The sequence below is a fragment of the Chelon labrosus genome, assembly GCF_963514085.1.
Source record: "Chelon labrosus genome assembly, chromosome: 6".
Classification (NCBI taxonomy): domain Eukaryota; kingdom Metazoa; phylum Chordata; class Actinopteri; order Mugiliformes; family Mugilidae; genus Chelon; species Chelon labrosus.
In genome coordinates, this window is record NC_140342.1 from 18,056,671 (window position 1) to 18,071,526 (window position 14,856).

General features: G+C 43.5%; 2 protein-coding genes across 2 annotated transcripts in view; both read right to left on the minus strand.

Annotated features, from left to right (window-relative positions):
- The window catches only part of pde1cb (phosphodiesterase 1C, calmodulin-dependent b), a gene marked incomplete at its 5' end in the record, with an annotated part of 92,782 nt that extends 86,348 nt beyond the window's left edge, over window positions 1-6,434 (minus strand). The window contains one exon of the mRNA XM_084546662.1: window positions 6,176-6,434. Coding sequence (XP_084402788.1) covers window positions 6,176-6,434 — 259 coding nt within the window. The remainder of the gene's footprint in view (window positions 1-6,175) is intronic.
- A 1,966-nt stretch (window positions 6,435-8,400) lies between these two features.
- LOC311490090 (vimentin-like) lies at window positions 8,401-14,739 on the minus strand. Its single transcript, XM_084547443.1, has 9 exons — window positions 14,134-14,739; window positions 13,753-13,813; window positions 11,858-11,953; window positions 11,444-11,608; window positions 9,992-10,117; window positions 9,580-9,800; window positions 9,431-9,474; window positions 9,266-9,351; window positions 8,401-9,178 (listed from the first exon to the last, which is right to left on the minus strand). The coding sequence occupies exons 1-9, from the start codon at window positions 14,658-14,660 to the stop codon at window positions 9,137-9,139; spliced, it is 1,368 nt and encodes a 455-aa protein (XP_084403569.1). The 5' UTR covers window positions 14,661-14,739; the 3' UTR covers window positions 8,401-9,136.
- Between the last annotated feature and the right edge of the window lie 117 nt (window positions 14,740-14,856).

Consider the following 14,856-nt stretch of genomic DNA (forward strand, 5'->3'; position numbering starts at 1 on the left):
TATTTACATATAGCACATCTCATACGTATGCGGATAAAGTGACATTTCACCATCATTTTGTTGTTTAATTCATCCAATCGTTTTGGGGCTTTTTTGATTATGCAACATGTCCCAGTAGCGCATCACAATTCAAGACAACAACGAAGCAATCAGACAGAAAAACAAGCTCATTAGAGGGCTCCCCTAGACTGTAGAATGACACACACTTTGTCAGTCCCCACACCACTGTCACCACAGTGACACACTTGTGTAATTAAGACACACAGGGTGCAAGTGAGCGTTTCTTTTCCCCTGCTAAATGCTCATTAGAGGTACCTTTAAGGGTAATGTTAGCCTGCGTAGCAAACCTGAGGGAAATGAGCTGACAAAACAGAGAGCTCAGTGAACTGTCATCTGTATCTCGCCGCACCAAGACCTTGAAGGAAACAGGGAATGGATGTCTTGAGCAGTAAACCACGGCTTTAGCTAATGACTTTTGCGCCAGCATGGGTCCAGATCAAAGAGGCAAAACCAGTTGGGTGATGTCAGGTCAGGAGGGCAAACAAATGTAAACCTTTTGATTAAGAGCCAGACATCTGTCCCCCCCGGCAAGACCAAAGCAACTAATATGTTATCTGGACGAGGACTCCTGCACAAAAAATAATACTGTGCAAACTATGGTACGCTCATTAAGGGAATCATAGCCTTGGGACAGATGATATGCCAGAAACAAAACCAGGCATGACTGTTGATAGTAAAAACACCTTTTTTCATAAATCACGTGTTATTTCCTTCCGTTTAAATATATGGAAAAATACTGTGAATACAGCCTTGATTAGAAGCACAAAGATGTCACTGACACTCATTTGCAGATACTTGGATTTGCAAGTTATATAATAATGGAGATAATCACTAGCTGTGTCCGTCATTTAAACATATTTTCTGATCATAAATGAATTTAGCTAGGCTAAAAACGCTGAGACTACCAGTAAAGGCTGTTCCACACTCCGCAAGAAGTTTGTTCTTGCTCCTAGGGCTGCAAGAACAAAATGAAGTAATTTTGTTCTTGTGGCTTTTTCAGTCAATGCTTGTTCTCAACTCAACAACCGGGCAAACCATTTTTCTCGTGTGGTGTCCGCCAACTATTCTGTGATTGGTCATAATTTGGAAGTGGGCGTGGTTAATGCGGAAATACTAGCGGCCACTCTGTGAGTTCCCAGATGCTAATATTTGCAGTGTGACCGCTAATCTCTCCTGGGTGGAGATCAGCATACTGTGTGCGAGCGCACGCTGAATGAACGGCGTGATCCGACGGGCGCATCCCTCAATACGACTGGTCGGTAACCGAAAATAATAACAAAAATGCCTCTCGCATCTCCCACAATGCTTAGCGCACGTGACGTGTACTGCAGTGGGAGGGCTGTATGAGGAGTTCACTGGAGTTCGGCCAAAACGAACTTCTTTCTGGTTCTCGCAGCGCTAGGAGCGAGAACAAATTTCTCACTTCTCGCGGAGTATGTAACAAGTTTCAGAGGTCCCAGGAAACACTGGATGTAAAGACTGAATGTTGATATTGTTCCCTATAACAGATGTGAAGCTGAGCCACCAGAAAAGAACACTCCGGTTCCATATTAAGGGTTCCTCTCGTCTACATCCTCCTCCCACTGTGAAGCAGAGCTGTGAAGGTGAGGGAATAGATGGAACACACATTTGCCATATGGGGCGCACGCTCTGGATCCAATTGAAATTGACATCAATTACTTATGACATGTCACAGCTGCATCACCTGTCTCCGACATGTACCAGATTGTTCTTGTCAGGTTTGTTTGTTTCACAGCTCAGTGTTTGGATTTTAGTTCTGATGCTAAATGTGAGGGGAAAAATTAGTTTTTTGTTGATTCAAATTAAAAAAAAATTATGTGCAATCACCCACCAATAAAAGAAATATTTTTACTAGGACTGTGAATAAAAGGTCATTCAAACAAGTCTTTTATACACTGGAAAGTTTAATTTACAATCCAATCATCTCAGCTGCATGGAAAATCCAATTACAAAAGAGATGCCCAGCCTATAGGCCATCTGATGCCTCTTAATTCATTAATAAAGAATGCATCTCCACCTTTACATAAATCACCAGTTGGTTTTAAAGTTATGAAGCAGAACTTTTGTCTCCCCCTTCTGGCAATTAGTGTAATTACATAAGCACTGCTGACATGTTTACGGTCCCTTATACGGCCCTTTCTCTTCTTTCAGTTCTCTCCAGCCACAAAAATCTGTGCTTGTCCTTGAGATCAATCCTTTCTCTTTTAAAAAGTAATCCTTCCTCTAAATGAGTTTCTTTTTTTTTTTATGTGGAGCTTTAGAAACTTTTCAAAAAGCAACAAGTTATTTATTTTTTTTCCTTCAACCACTCCAAATGCTTCTGGTTGAAAATCTCTTAGCGTTTCACAAAAGGCGCCGCTGTCGTTGACTGGCTTGAACAAACGGTCGGCTGTTGGCCAGTGTCAGGTCACCTGTGGTTTTAATCTTTGCAGTGTGTCCTGCAGCGTTGACACTAGCCAGTCGCCATGTTGAATCGGAGACAGAGAGATCGTTCTGGTTGAATATTCAGCTTTGCAAACCAGTGCTACGATCTTTTTATATCTTTGTCTAATCTGAACATACATACAAATATTTTCACAGTCACGTGATCATCTGGAACGAATAAACAGCAATGATTCAGGAGAGACCAGCTCTTCAAAAGATTCCTAGCCTCCCAGCTGAGAGTAGCCCTTCCGGTTCGGCCTTTTGATTGACAAATGCAGACTGCTGCCACCTGCTGGTATGAAGAGTTATTTCCCCTCACGCAGAGCGTTCAAGTGCAACTTTTTGATCGAGAAACGGGCAACTTGAGGCGACACCACACATCCAGTATTTCCAGAATGTGTCCAAACCTTTAAAGGCTTTCATGTAAAAAAAAACAAAAAAAACCCAAAAAGGTCTGAACTTTGTACTGAAAAGGCAAAACTACTATAAGTCTGCAAGTGTGTTATTATCTTTCATTTCTGAAATAGTGAGACACAGTTTTACTCCACCACTTTGCATCCAAATGTGTTGTCTATTAAAATACCATTCAATATGACTAATGTTCTACGATAGCGATTCCAGTTCCTGAATCTCTCTCTCTCTCTCTCTGAACATGACCTAGTTCTTGTGCCAGCAGTGAAACCAAGTGCGGGGTAATTGCAGTTCTCCAACATCACTATTATTACAGAGTCTCTCCAGTAGATTATATTTATACCTGACCGGGAGACTGACTCTAAGACAGCTCCTGCAACACTGGCCATGCACTCTGGGAGGCTGAAACTGCCTTTAAAATAATCCACCCATATTAATCATAGGGGGGGGTGTCGTCTCATTTGGCATGGCAGCCCCGATAATAGCCATAGCTGTCAGAGCAAATGTCAAAGTGTTCTCAGCAATCAGTTCACCTCATAACTAAGGAGTGGTTGAGATTTGTCTGACACTGAACACACAGGCCACTTGAGATGATAGGGAGGTGGGTGTCTGTGTTCTGTTCCCCAGGAGGCAGCAGATGAGCGTACAGTCAAGTGCGAGCCAGGGAGGAGAATCCTCATCACACATGAACATCACTCGGGACCAGGGAGGAAACTCAACGGGAGTCTACACTGTCATATGGTCATGGAAACGCCACAGTACAGATGGTATTTTAGGCACCAACCAGGGAGAGGAGTTTTCCCCGGGGACAGGCACGCAGGTAGCTGGGACTGGAGGTGACAGCAGCGGAGTGAAGTGAAGATAAACAGGATTAACGGCATTAAAAAAAAAAAAAAAAAAAAAAAAAACATTCAATAAGTCACGGTGAAAATGTTTTATCTACAACGTTAAAGGGATTTAAACTGAACTGCACTCATTATGGGCAAAGTCACAGTTCGCTTCACAAAAACAGATAACAAGCTGCGGTTTGAGATGGTAATAGGAACCGACTCGCCATGAAATAGTGTAGTTGAAATTGAGGTTATACAGCGCGTTCACCGTGCTTTCATCATATTTAAAACTTAGCCCGCTGTATTTGAGCATTTGAGCCTATTCAGTAAACTTTGCACAATCATCTCCATGAAAACACGCAAATTTGTTCAAACGAACACGACCGTTAGTTATGTTTCTTTTACAAACATCAAAGAGATGCCCTGGTAGTGGAGATATGTTGCATTGAGGCCGGCCTTCAAAGAGCTCAGCTTCATTCATTGAATTCATACACCTTTTTTTTTTTTTTTTTTTTTTGTAGCATAATTGCGTGATCCTCTGAAGTGACCAGCTTCTCTCATCTACACATCCACAAACTGAGCCGCAGAGGTCTGCAATCTAATAACACAACGGCGGCCAGTATGGTCTCACCATCTGAGGAAGGTCAAGACCAATTGCATTTCCAAATCCTATTGTTGCACTTTGAGCTGGTGATCAAGACAAATAATTTAATTACAAAGCCAAAAACAGACAGCTGACTGAATGAAAGTCCTCAAAGCAGAACTTCGTATAGTTAAAGGATCCAAAGCAAGGGCACTTTGTGGAAGGTCGTTTAGCTGTCAAACCTTATGATGCCTTTAAATGGGTATTTGAGTATTTTGCAACTTTTAAGCAAAAGATATTTCACAACAAAAGCTTCAAAGCTTCTGCCTAAACCCCACCGACATTTTTCATGGGCGTAATCAGTGACATCCATCAATAACATCCAATTTAGATTAACATTCAAAGAGCCTTGGTATTATATACGACGGATCACCGGATCGGTTTAATGGGACGCTTAATGGAGCCGAGCCATCATTAATATCACTGCTTCCACCTGTGAGATCCTCGATAAGACAAGCCAAAGTGTCTGCTGTGAGGAAGATATATTCCCTACCACTGGATTAAATGCGTTGTCAAACTAAGTGACGCACAGGCACTGCCGCTTCATGTCCTGATGCTCATTGTAGCCAACTGCAGGTGGGCGCTTTCAGCAGTGGACAGGGGTCAGCATGGGCAGCCTGACCGGTCTGCGGCTACACAGCCCCATACTAAACAAACTGTGATGCACTATGCGCCTTGACACCTTTCTATCAGAACCACCATTAACCTCTTCATCAATCTGAGCAATAGAAGCTCCTCTGACGGATCAGACCACACAGACCAGCATTAACTCCTCACATGCACCAATGATACTTGGCGGCCCATGAGTACTTCTCCTTCCTTGGACCACATTTAAATAGGCAGTGACCACTGTAGATGGGGAACACCCTGCATAATTGTATGGCTGATCAGTGTGTTGTATGTACTACTATTGCATTCAGATCTATAAAGTGCAGTACTATTGATTACAACATTGATTGAGTATTAAAATTAAAAATGCGTGCATGCAGAACGGCCCCGGTCGCCGTCTCTCTTATTGATATGAACAATGCAAGCGGCAATAATGTAGCTACACCTTTATACACTGCTGGGTGTATAAAACTCACAGGATATGTTGATGTCAGAAAAATGATTTGGAGAAGCACTGAAAAACAATCAAGTGGAGTTCCAAGGCTTACACTACACCCCAGTTAGGAACTAGTGTCTCGACAATCTTTATAACATTTTGAACGACCTTTGACCTTCGACAGATCACGATTCTGTACTGATTGATATTTATCACAAATACTACGAGTACTCGACAGCTTCTTAAACTAATCTGGCAGTTTTTTTCCCATTTTTTAACCAACTTTATAGAAATACAGCATCACTCCAAACAGTGTGGAGGGCACGCGCCCTATTTTGAGGCCAAAAAAAAATTCCTTTTCTGACGTTTAATCTGCTGTACACGAATATGATCAAACAATATATTCATAAAACATAGCACCAGTGACAATAATAAGGTAATTAGTCATTAGTCTTGAAATACATTCACAAAAAGGTAGAACATAATTATGCGTACTTGAAAAGCCAGAGTATTAGGCAACAAGTTAAATGTTTAGAAAATTAAACACCTTTTAATACGATGCCACTCCCAATATGGACATGTTTAACTTTATAGTTAGTAGGTGTAGGTATAAATGAATGTGGTGGGGTGAAATATACGAATATCTCTCTCTAAAATGAACATGCAAGCCATCTAAACACTTAAGAAAATGTTTTGCGGGCAAGTTTCATGACATAAATGAGGACAACTAGGTAGACTCACCGCCCTGTGGAGCCTCGGAAGCCCTTTTCCTTGAACTTTTGGCTCCGTCTGAGTCTTGCCTGCTCAGGACCTCGGACAGCGACTGCCGGGAGCTCTGCCGTCCGGCTTGGCTGGGAACGTTGAACCGGGAGCTCCTCTTCCTAGCCCGGTCAGATTCCGGGGCGGACTGGCTCCTCTCCGGGTCATGGTTCTCCGGCTCTGAACCCACTTTCACCAACGCGTTCCTCGTCCTGGTTAGTGCAGAAGTCACCGAGCCCATCACAAAAAAAAATAATAATAATAATAATAAAAAAAAATTTAATAAAAACAAAAGAAAATAAAAAAAGATTAAAAGCCTCAGTCGGAAACGGTTACTCTGAGTTTCATTTTACTCAAAACCTGTTGAAACTCCATATTTGCCACTTCAAACAGACAAAAAAATATTGATACGCGCGTCTGTCACTCTTCAGCTTTTAGCTTGAAACTTCATTTTTAGTAAAGTTAGCGAAGGGCGAGCTGTGAAACAACATTAAAGAGCCAAAAACCGGAGTTTAAACTGCATCATGTCTGCCTCTCCATCGGTTCCTCCGACAGACACGTCACATGGAGAAAGTTGCTCTGTCGACAAACACGCCGATCTCCCGGGACGAGCAGGCGAAAACAAGAGACATTAATTAACCAACAAGTATCCCCGGAATATTAAAATGAGCGGAGATCCGTCTGCACTCACCTAAACAGGCACGTTATTAACCGCAATAATCACGAAACACCTGTGCTTTGTCACAACCGCGTTTTTTAACGAAGCTGTGAGGATTCTCGCGAGAGTTGAACGAGGTTCAAAATACATTTTAAAATGTGTTTTTTTTTTAAGAAGCACCTGGCTGCTTCTGGTGGAAAAAACAAAACATGTAGCCTGATGTGGTTGATCTCAGAGAGCAGACGGTTCAGGGGCTTCAGTCACCGACAGATGGCAGTCAAACTAAGCAGGTATAGTACAGATTCCTGGTTTTGTGAGTTAAGTTTAACAGCTTTATACAGTTTTATATAATGAGCTGATAATGTTTGCAGATTAAACCCTTTATCTGAAAAGGAACTGCAGCTGTCACATTAAAGTAGTAAAAAATGAACAGTGGATAATCTCATCATGTGTTTTGTACAAATAAAATGTATAAACTGAAAACTAAAAGTACTATTTAGTCACTGTTCCTACTACATTTTGATATTATTTGAAATAAATGACCTTTGACCTTTAATGTGATGATTTTATACAGAAGAAATTAAATTTGGACAGGATCATTATGTTTAGTAAGTTACATTCACACTACACATGAAGAAATTACCTGACAGTAAACTTAATTTACTTCTATCCACAAATAAAACATATATATATATTATTAGATCTGTTTCCTCTGCAGATGGAGCTTGGGTAACTGCCACAGACTTGTAAATGTGTTTTCCAAGAACCTTACATCTATACTGTCTTTACAGTTGAGCTTCAAATTTCATTCTTGGAAACAACAGCAAAAAAAAACTCACCTTGCAGCAGATTCAAACTCTCCACAAGAATAAAATCTTTTCATGTTGAGTTTTTGTTGACTCTGCAGTTCCTTGAGACCACAGATAGAGGCAGATTATGTGCATTAGAGAGGAGCTTCTACTACTCTCGCTCCTCTTTTTATGTAAATCCCTTTAGCTTAGTGGTTGTAAGGTGTATTTGGTTTTGTGATACGTGTGCACCGCTCTCCCAAGAGCCTGCTAAAACCCCTGAAAGTAAACAGACTGCGCTGGGTCACCCTCTACAGAATGGCCACCAAAATAATTGCTCTCATATTAACACAGTGGAACAATTTGATATCCACATTAGTTAAGCATGTTCTCCAAACTAAAACCGCTTGTCCTGTGAAGGGTTGCGGGGGAGCTGGAGCCTATCCCAGCTGTCTTTGGGTGAGAGATGGGGTACAGCCTGGGACAGGTCGCCAGTCTATCGCAGGGCTAACACAGAGAGACACACAACCATTCACGCTTCCATGCACACCTACGTAGGTTTTTTCTTAATGTAGGGTTTTTTAACCAGAAATGCAAGCTGCACAAAAACAAGTTTCCTTCTATTTAAACTGCAAAATAAATAACTGTCTGTAAATATAGTGGTTTTAAATGTAATAGTAAACTGTGGAATGAAAGGTAAATATAGGTAGTAGCAGTAATGTACCACAAGCACATTATACGTTAAGAAGTAATTGGAAAGACAGATTATTAGTACCCCATCACTTTTACCTTTGCCTGAAAATGTCGTGATAATGAAGGTCGATGAACGCCGCTGTCAGTCAGGAGGGCTTTCATTATTTTGTCCCTGCTCCAATCCACCCGTCTATCCCTGACAACTTGTGAATTTCAAATGCATAAAAAATAGCTGCATTCATACAAACACTTGGTCTCCAATCTAGTAAAGCATGCCGTGCATGTTAGTGCTTTCTTGGGATAAAGGAACGCACACTGAATACTTGCAAATGTAGAGGATTTCACGGCTCATGCATAGTTTATGATATGTCAGCTATTTTCATATGAGACATTGACACCTCGTGCATTGTACTGAGTTACAGTCTTCATGATTTATTGCTGCGTACAGGCAATCGTGACATCTTTAGCATACAGATTTCCCTGGAGTGTGCATGCTGTATCGATCAAAAATACTACTTTGGTTACAAAGAAAGATTCTTGTAGACCTCGGTGAGGATTTGCTATGTTGTGCTGATTTCCTTATTGAGTCTAAACAAGTGTGACAAGAGTAGGAAGCAAAATACAGTCTGTGTCAACTAACAGGATTACTGGATCATCACATGTAAAGGCACTTCTTGAAGCTCTTTTTTGTGTGTGTGTGTGTCTGTGCTGTTGGTTTGTTCGCTTTGCTCGTAGCTCTGGTGAAATGGGGGTTTATTCTTCGTATTGCTTTTGTTGGTTGTTTGGCAAGGACAGAGACAGTGTTCACTCCATGTCATCGTGGTTCTGGGTCGACTCGTTGATCACCTGAGCGGGGGACACGGAGGAACGGTGGTGAGCAGAGGCTGAGCTCGGACGAGAGAGTTACGCTATTTGCGATTGAGAAGTCCTTACCTGACCATCCCTGGTCTCGATGGTCTTGATGAGAACTTTCTTGGTTGTTGAGGTTTCAATGTGGGGTTTGGAGTCCATCATTGTTTCTAAGAAGAGAAAGAAATGGTAAGTAAGAGGAAAAAATATAAAGAAACAGTGGCATCAACATGTAGTGTGTGATCTTACCTCTCAGGTTTAGAGAGGAGAAGTTTGGCAGGGGGGTGGAGATCCTGCAAATATGGCAGCAAATATGTTAATATTTGAATCTTGGCTGTATATACCGGCTCATATCTGCCGGCTACTGTCTTTGATTTAAGTTTTTCTTCATGCATCACCTGCTCTCCTCTCCTTCTAGCAGCTTCCTGTAGGTGGCAATCTCGATGTCCAGGGCCATCTTGACATTTAGGAGGTCCTGGTACTCCCGGAGGTGACGGGCCATCTCATCCTTCATGTTGTGAATGTCCTCCTCCAGGCGGCCGATGTTGTCCTGATACCCGCCCGTCTCCAGGGAGAAGTTCTCCTCCATCTCCCTCATCTGGCGCTCCATAGACTCGTTCTGGGACGGCAGCCGAGAGGGAAAAGAAGCGTCTCTCAGGCAGCGGAAACAAATAAAGATAAAAATGCGAGGGATGTTTTCCTCTTTGTCGTCATTTAAATGCAAACGCCTTATCTACTGAGCTTGGTTTGTTTGCTTCCACCTTTACATGACATTGCTTTTTCAGCGTGAGCCAAAAGTTGCACACTCACAGTTCCTTTCAGGGCATCCACCTCACAAGTAAGGGCCTGAACTTGGCGTCTGTAGTCATTGGCCTCCTGCTTGGCCACTCTCAGAGCGTCGTTATTCCTGGCTGCAGCTTCGGTGAGGTCAGCAAACTGGAAGTAACGGAGACAAACAGGGTGGAGAGAGCAAACTGAAGAATCAAGTTCAATAAATGATGAGTCAGAGGGTGAAGCGGAGCAAATACGACAGATAGCGTGGAAGTGTGTAAATTATGAAAGATGAGGCCGTGACTGGCGTTACGCTGCAGTTTTGGAGGCTGAAGCAATTTTAGGCTACTCTGTCTTCACTGTTGAATGAAGAAGGAAGGAATTTCTTTTCTTTAAGTCAGAACAGACTCAGGAGGAAATTTTAATCGGACTAACGGGTGCAGTGTGAACAATCAGTAAGAAAATATTAGCAATGCAAACATTTGATTTGAAAATTTCTCTCTGGGTGGAATGAACACATCATTTCAGCTCATGTTTGCCCCATGTGGGAAAGGTGACATGACCAATTTCCAGGACGTAGAGAAAGATGGAGCGCGTCAATGTGGACAGCATAAAAATGAGAAACCATCTTTAGTTGGAATCTAAATTATTTCAAACAAAGCCATTTATGCATTTCACATTGTTTTGGTGAATTAACTTCATTCAACTTTTTTTTTTTCTAACCTCCAGATGAAGGTTAAGTCCAGTATTTACCTTTCCTCTTTGCTCTATTTTTCCAAGATTCCTTAGAGAAATAAATGTTCCGCTATGTTCCCTAGCTTGTCAATAACTTAGCTGTGGGTTGTAAAGCCGAAAACAAAGAGATGAAAGACGCTAAAATGCTCCGGGGAACTGCAGACTCAGATGATGTATCTTCATTGGTTTTCTCACTACAAGTGACTCCTTTGACATTCAAGTTCTCATGTGGTCCACTGATAATTTAAAAATATTGTTATGCATTAAATAGATGATTTATAATTTATCTGAAATGGGCTGAAAGTAGGATTATATCTAGTAACGCCAAAAACTGCAATTCCTCAAGTGCCCACTGGAGGCAGACTCCAAAACCAAACCAACTAATGTCCAGCTTTACAGAAGACGTAAACATGTTTACAGCCTCGTACAGGGTTTGATCTCAATAGACAATTTCCTCATTGCTGACAACTGCATGGGGGGTGAAAGTTTACATAACTCGAATCACACTAAAGAGTTATGCATAAATGAGGACGTGGCTTATTCGACTAACGGGTGTCCTAGCTGTCTGCCTGAGCATCACCTGCCCACACCAGCTCCGCTCGCACTCCACATCTTGGGACATTTATTTATTTAATTAGCCAGATGTTAGGCAGAATCAGGCACTACAGCCTGCGCCACCCTCACTGGTCTTCAGAATTGCTCTTGAGAATGACGCCACACAGACTTTGTCCATTGGATTTCATTCAGTCTCCATACCTTGGACTTGTACCAGTCCTCTGACTCCTGGATGTTTTTGGAGGCCAGGTTTTCATACTGCAGACGGACGTCCCTCAGAGCAGCTGTCAGGTCGGGCTTAGCCATTTCCATGTCCACCTGCACATGCTGCTGCTGCTGGATCTGACTCTGCAGCTCCAGCATTTCCTGCAGCAGAAATCAGCAGAGCAAGCATGCGCAAACAGCATTACGCGATTCGTTTTAATGTATTTCGTAATATTTAATGCAACACTAGAAAAGCCCTGGTGAAAAAAAACCACTAATTTGGTTCTTAAGCAGATTAACAAATATTTCAAATGATTTGGCACGCTTCAAATATGCTTTTCACTTATTGGCCAGTAGAGTCTATCTGCAGCTAGAGTGACTCAGCTTCGCCACAAAAAAAGGGAAGCCTACCTCATCATGCAGCTTCTTGAGGAAGTTGATTTCCTCCTGGAGGGACTCCACTTTCCGCTCCAGGTCCAGTCTGGCGAGCGCAGCATTGTCCACGTCCTGTGCCGTAACAGCGACTCTTAATAAGGTGACTTGTGAAGGTGACATGAATTATGCATGATGTGTTTGCTGACACGGGAAAAAATAAAACATAAAGCTCTTTCACGTGCTCTAAAGCGCACTCCCATAACGCCCACGAACACAAATGACCTACTGTGTAGCCTGGCAAGGTCACAGACACATGCATCCAATATATATCAAGTGTAGGCACATGACATGTGTCACTGCAGATGCTGGTAACAAGCTAGGAGGTGTTTTCTAAGGGTTTTCATGTGTTGTAGACGATGGGGCAGCTGTCAGGCCACGGTCACCGACTGAATCGCAAGCAGATCGGTAATGGAGGAAAGGAAATTTCCTCAAGAGCTGGACATATTTTATTTGAGTAATTCCAATGTATAGTTTTTTAAACCTGCCATTCACATAGAAACACGTCACTTTCCTCTTTTTACTCTCGTCTACAAGACATATCATGGGATGGCGTTTGTCAGTTGTATTAAAACCTTACAGCTGCACTCTGGGAAAAGGCTGCACAAAATTCAGCGAGAGTTTTTAATCCCATTCCTGTTTTGAGTCAAATAAAAGAGGCGCCGCAGAACATCCAGAACCACAAAGCAGAGATCCTTAATCCCATTTATTACCTAACTGCATTCTTAACCTTTAATTCTCCGCTGCTTGTTCTGGTAGAGATCCGCTTCTTTTCACTGGAAGCTCTAATTTATCATTTAGTCAGTCAACCACGTAAAACATATAGCAATTCCCCGATCCTACACTTGCTTTATTGTTCTTAACTCGTGCACATACGCGCTAGCTGTGCTTTGCTGGGGCGTTGGCAGGCTCCTAATTGAGGTAATGAAGCAGCTTTGCCCCTGCGCTAATGCCACAAACAAAGTGCGCTATTCAGCAGGGTTTCGCCAAACAAGCCCAAGGCTGGAAGAGTGACTGTCTGCCTGACTGAGCAAGAGCTCAGGCCTGTGGGCCCTGCATTGTTGTCTGTGTGTCACAGAGGCAGGCCACGGTGACTTCCTTCCTGCCATTCAACATGGACAGGGTCGTCATCGCGCAATGTATTGATAACTTAAGGCATGCTCTGAAAGTCATGCAATTTATTCTAAAATACATGTATAAAAGCTGGACTATAGCTAAGATTGTGTAGTAGATTGCTTTTTTTTAATCCCCTTTGAAACTATTTGCATGACTCATCACCTCTTCCCTCATTCACTGTGAATCCCAGGGATAGGAAACGATCCCTGGCAAGACCATAAAGAGCGAGATTTCCCTCTGTTGACGTTGTCCCGGGTCGAGCCAGCCGGATCACATGGTGGCTCGTCTTCTCGCTCTGATAAACACGTTGGATCCACACAGTTGCTGAGCTTGTGTCCGGCCCATTCACCGTGACCAGCCAGACTTTTTAGAAGATCTCCTCTCGTTGCAGGCCTGACTTAACTCGGCGGCCACAACATGGCCTTTTGTACAAGGCCCGGGGGTCGGTCTCTGCTCTACGGCTATTTTGGATCACGGCTAGAATCTGCTGTTGTGCCATCAAAAGAGTTCCTGTCTCAGCGGCTCATGAGCAGTAATTAGATAGAGACCACTCAGGAGAGAAGGGGGGCATTTACACCTCGATGTTGTTGGACACTTTAGAGGCATCTCTTTGGGGGTTTAGGCTCTTAATAAACCAAGACTAGCTGAGAAGGAGGGATAGCAACAGCAACTCCCATCATAGCCTCTTTTTGAAAATGAATAAAAGTTTTCCCTGATGTCAAAAATGAGCTTTATTCATCAGCTGGATCATACTGTACCTGTCTGAAGCTCTGCATGTTTGATTCAGCATCTTCGCGCTGGGAGATTTCATCCTGCAGCCTGCAAAGTCACACAGACATCAGACATTTAATTTTAGCAGCTAATTAGACTTTCTTCCTAAAAAGAAAAAAAAAAAAAAGAGGGGCCATGACGTCTCCTTTCCTCCCCCCCTGCTCTGTTATACCCGAACTCCATTACACATCTGCGGCAGGACTTTTTGCGCAGTAGCTGGCAAACATTTCTGACCTGAAACTGGCCTGGGTGGGTGAGTGGAGTATGTTTATAAGTGATTAAGGCCTATATATTGATGGATGGGCTTTATGCGCACACACACTCAACAAAAGAAACATGGGATCGTGACAGAGTGCCACGCCTCCTACTTCTCTCTCAGCCTGTCGATGTCGTCTGCCAGGTTATCCCGGTGAACCTCCACCCGGGCCTTCTCGTTGGTGAGCTGGTCCACCTGGCGCCTCAGCTCCCGCATCTCGTCCTCGTACAGGTCTCCGACCCGGGACGTGCCTTTGCCCCGCAGCTGCTCCAGCTCCGCCAGCAGGATCTTGTTCTGCTGCTCCAGGAAGCGGACCTTGTCGATGTAGTTGGCGAAGCGGTCGTTGAGCGACTGCATCTGCGCCTTCTCGTTGGTGCGGTTCGCGATGAACTCGCTGTTTATGGCGTCGGACAGGGAGAAGTCCAAGTTCTCGGAGGCCAGCCGGGGCATGGCGGCGCTGCTCCGGAGCCTCTGGGTCTTCACTGCGTAAACGTTCGGGGCGGATGACAGCCCGAAGGATACCCGGGAGGAGCGCACCGGGCTGGAGAACTGGCGGCTGGAGTAGCCGGACCGGACCGCGGTTCTGTCCCCTCCGAACATCTTTTTGTAAGAAGAGTGTGGAGCTGATCTGTAGGACATCTTGGCTTGCTTCTTCTCAGACAGTCAGTCACTGGAGCAGTATCGCTGATCTGGAATTGCGCTTGTCCCGAAAGCATCAGCAGAGTGCGCCTGGGAGGGCGTTCCCTAAACCGTTACACATTTATAGTCTCCTCCTTATGCAAATACCTCAGAGGCGACTTGAGTGACACAGGGAGACTCCAATCACAAAGCGGAA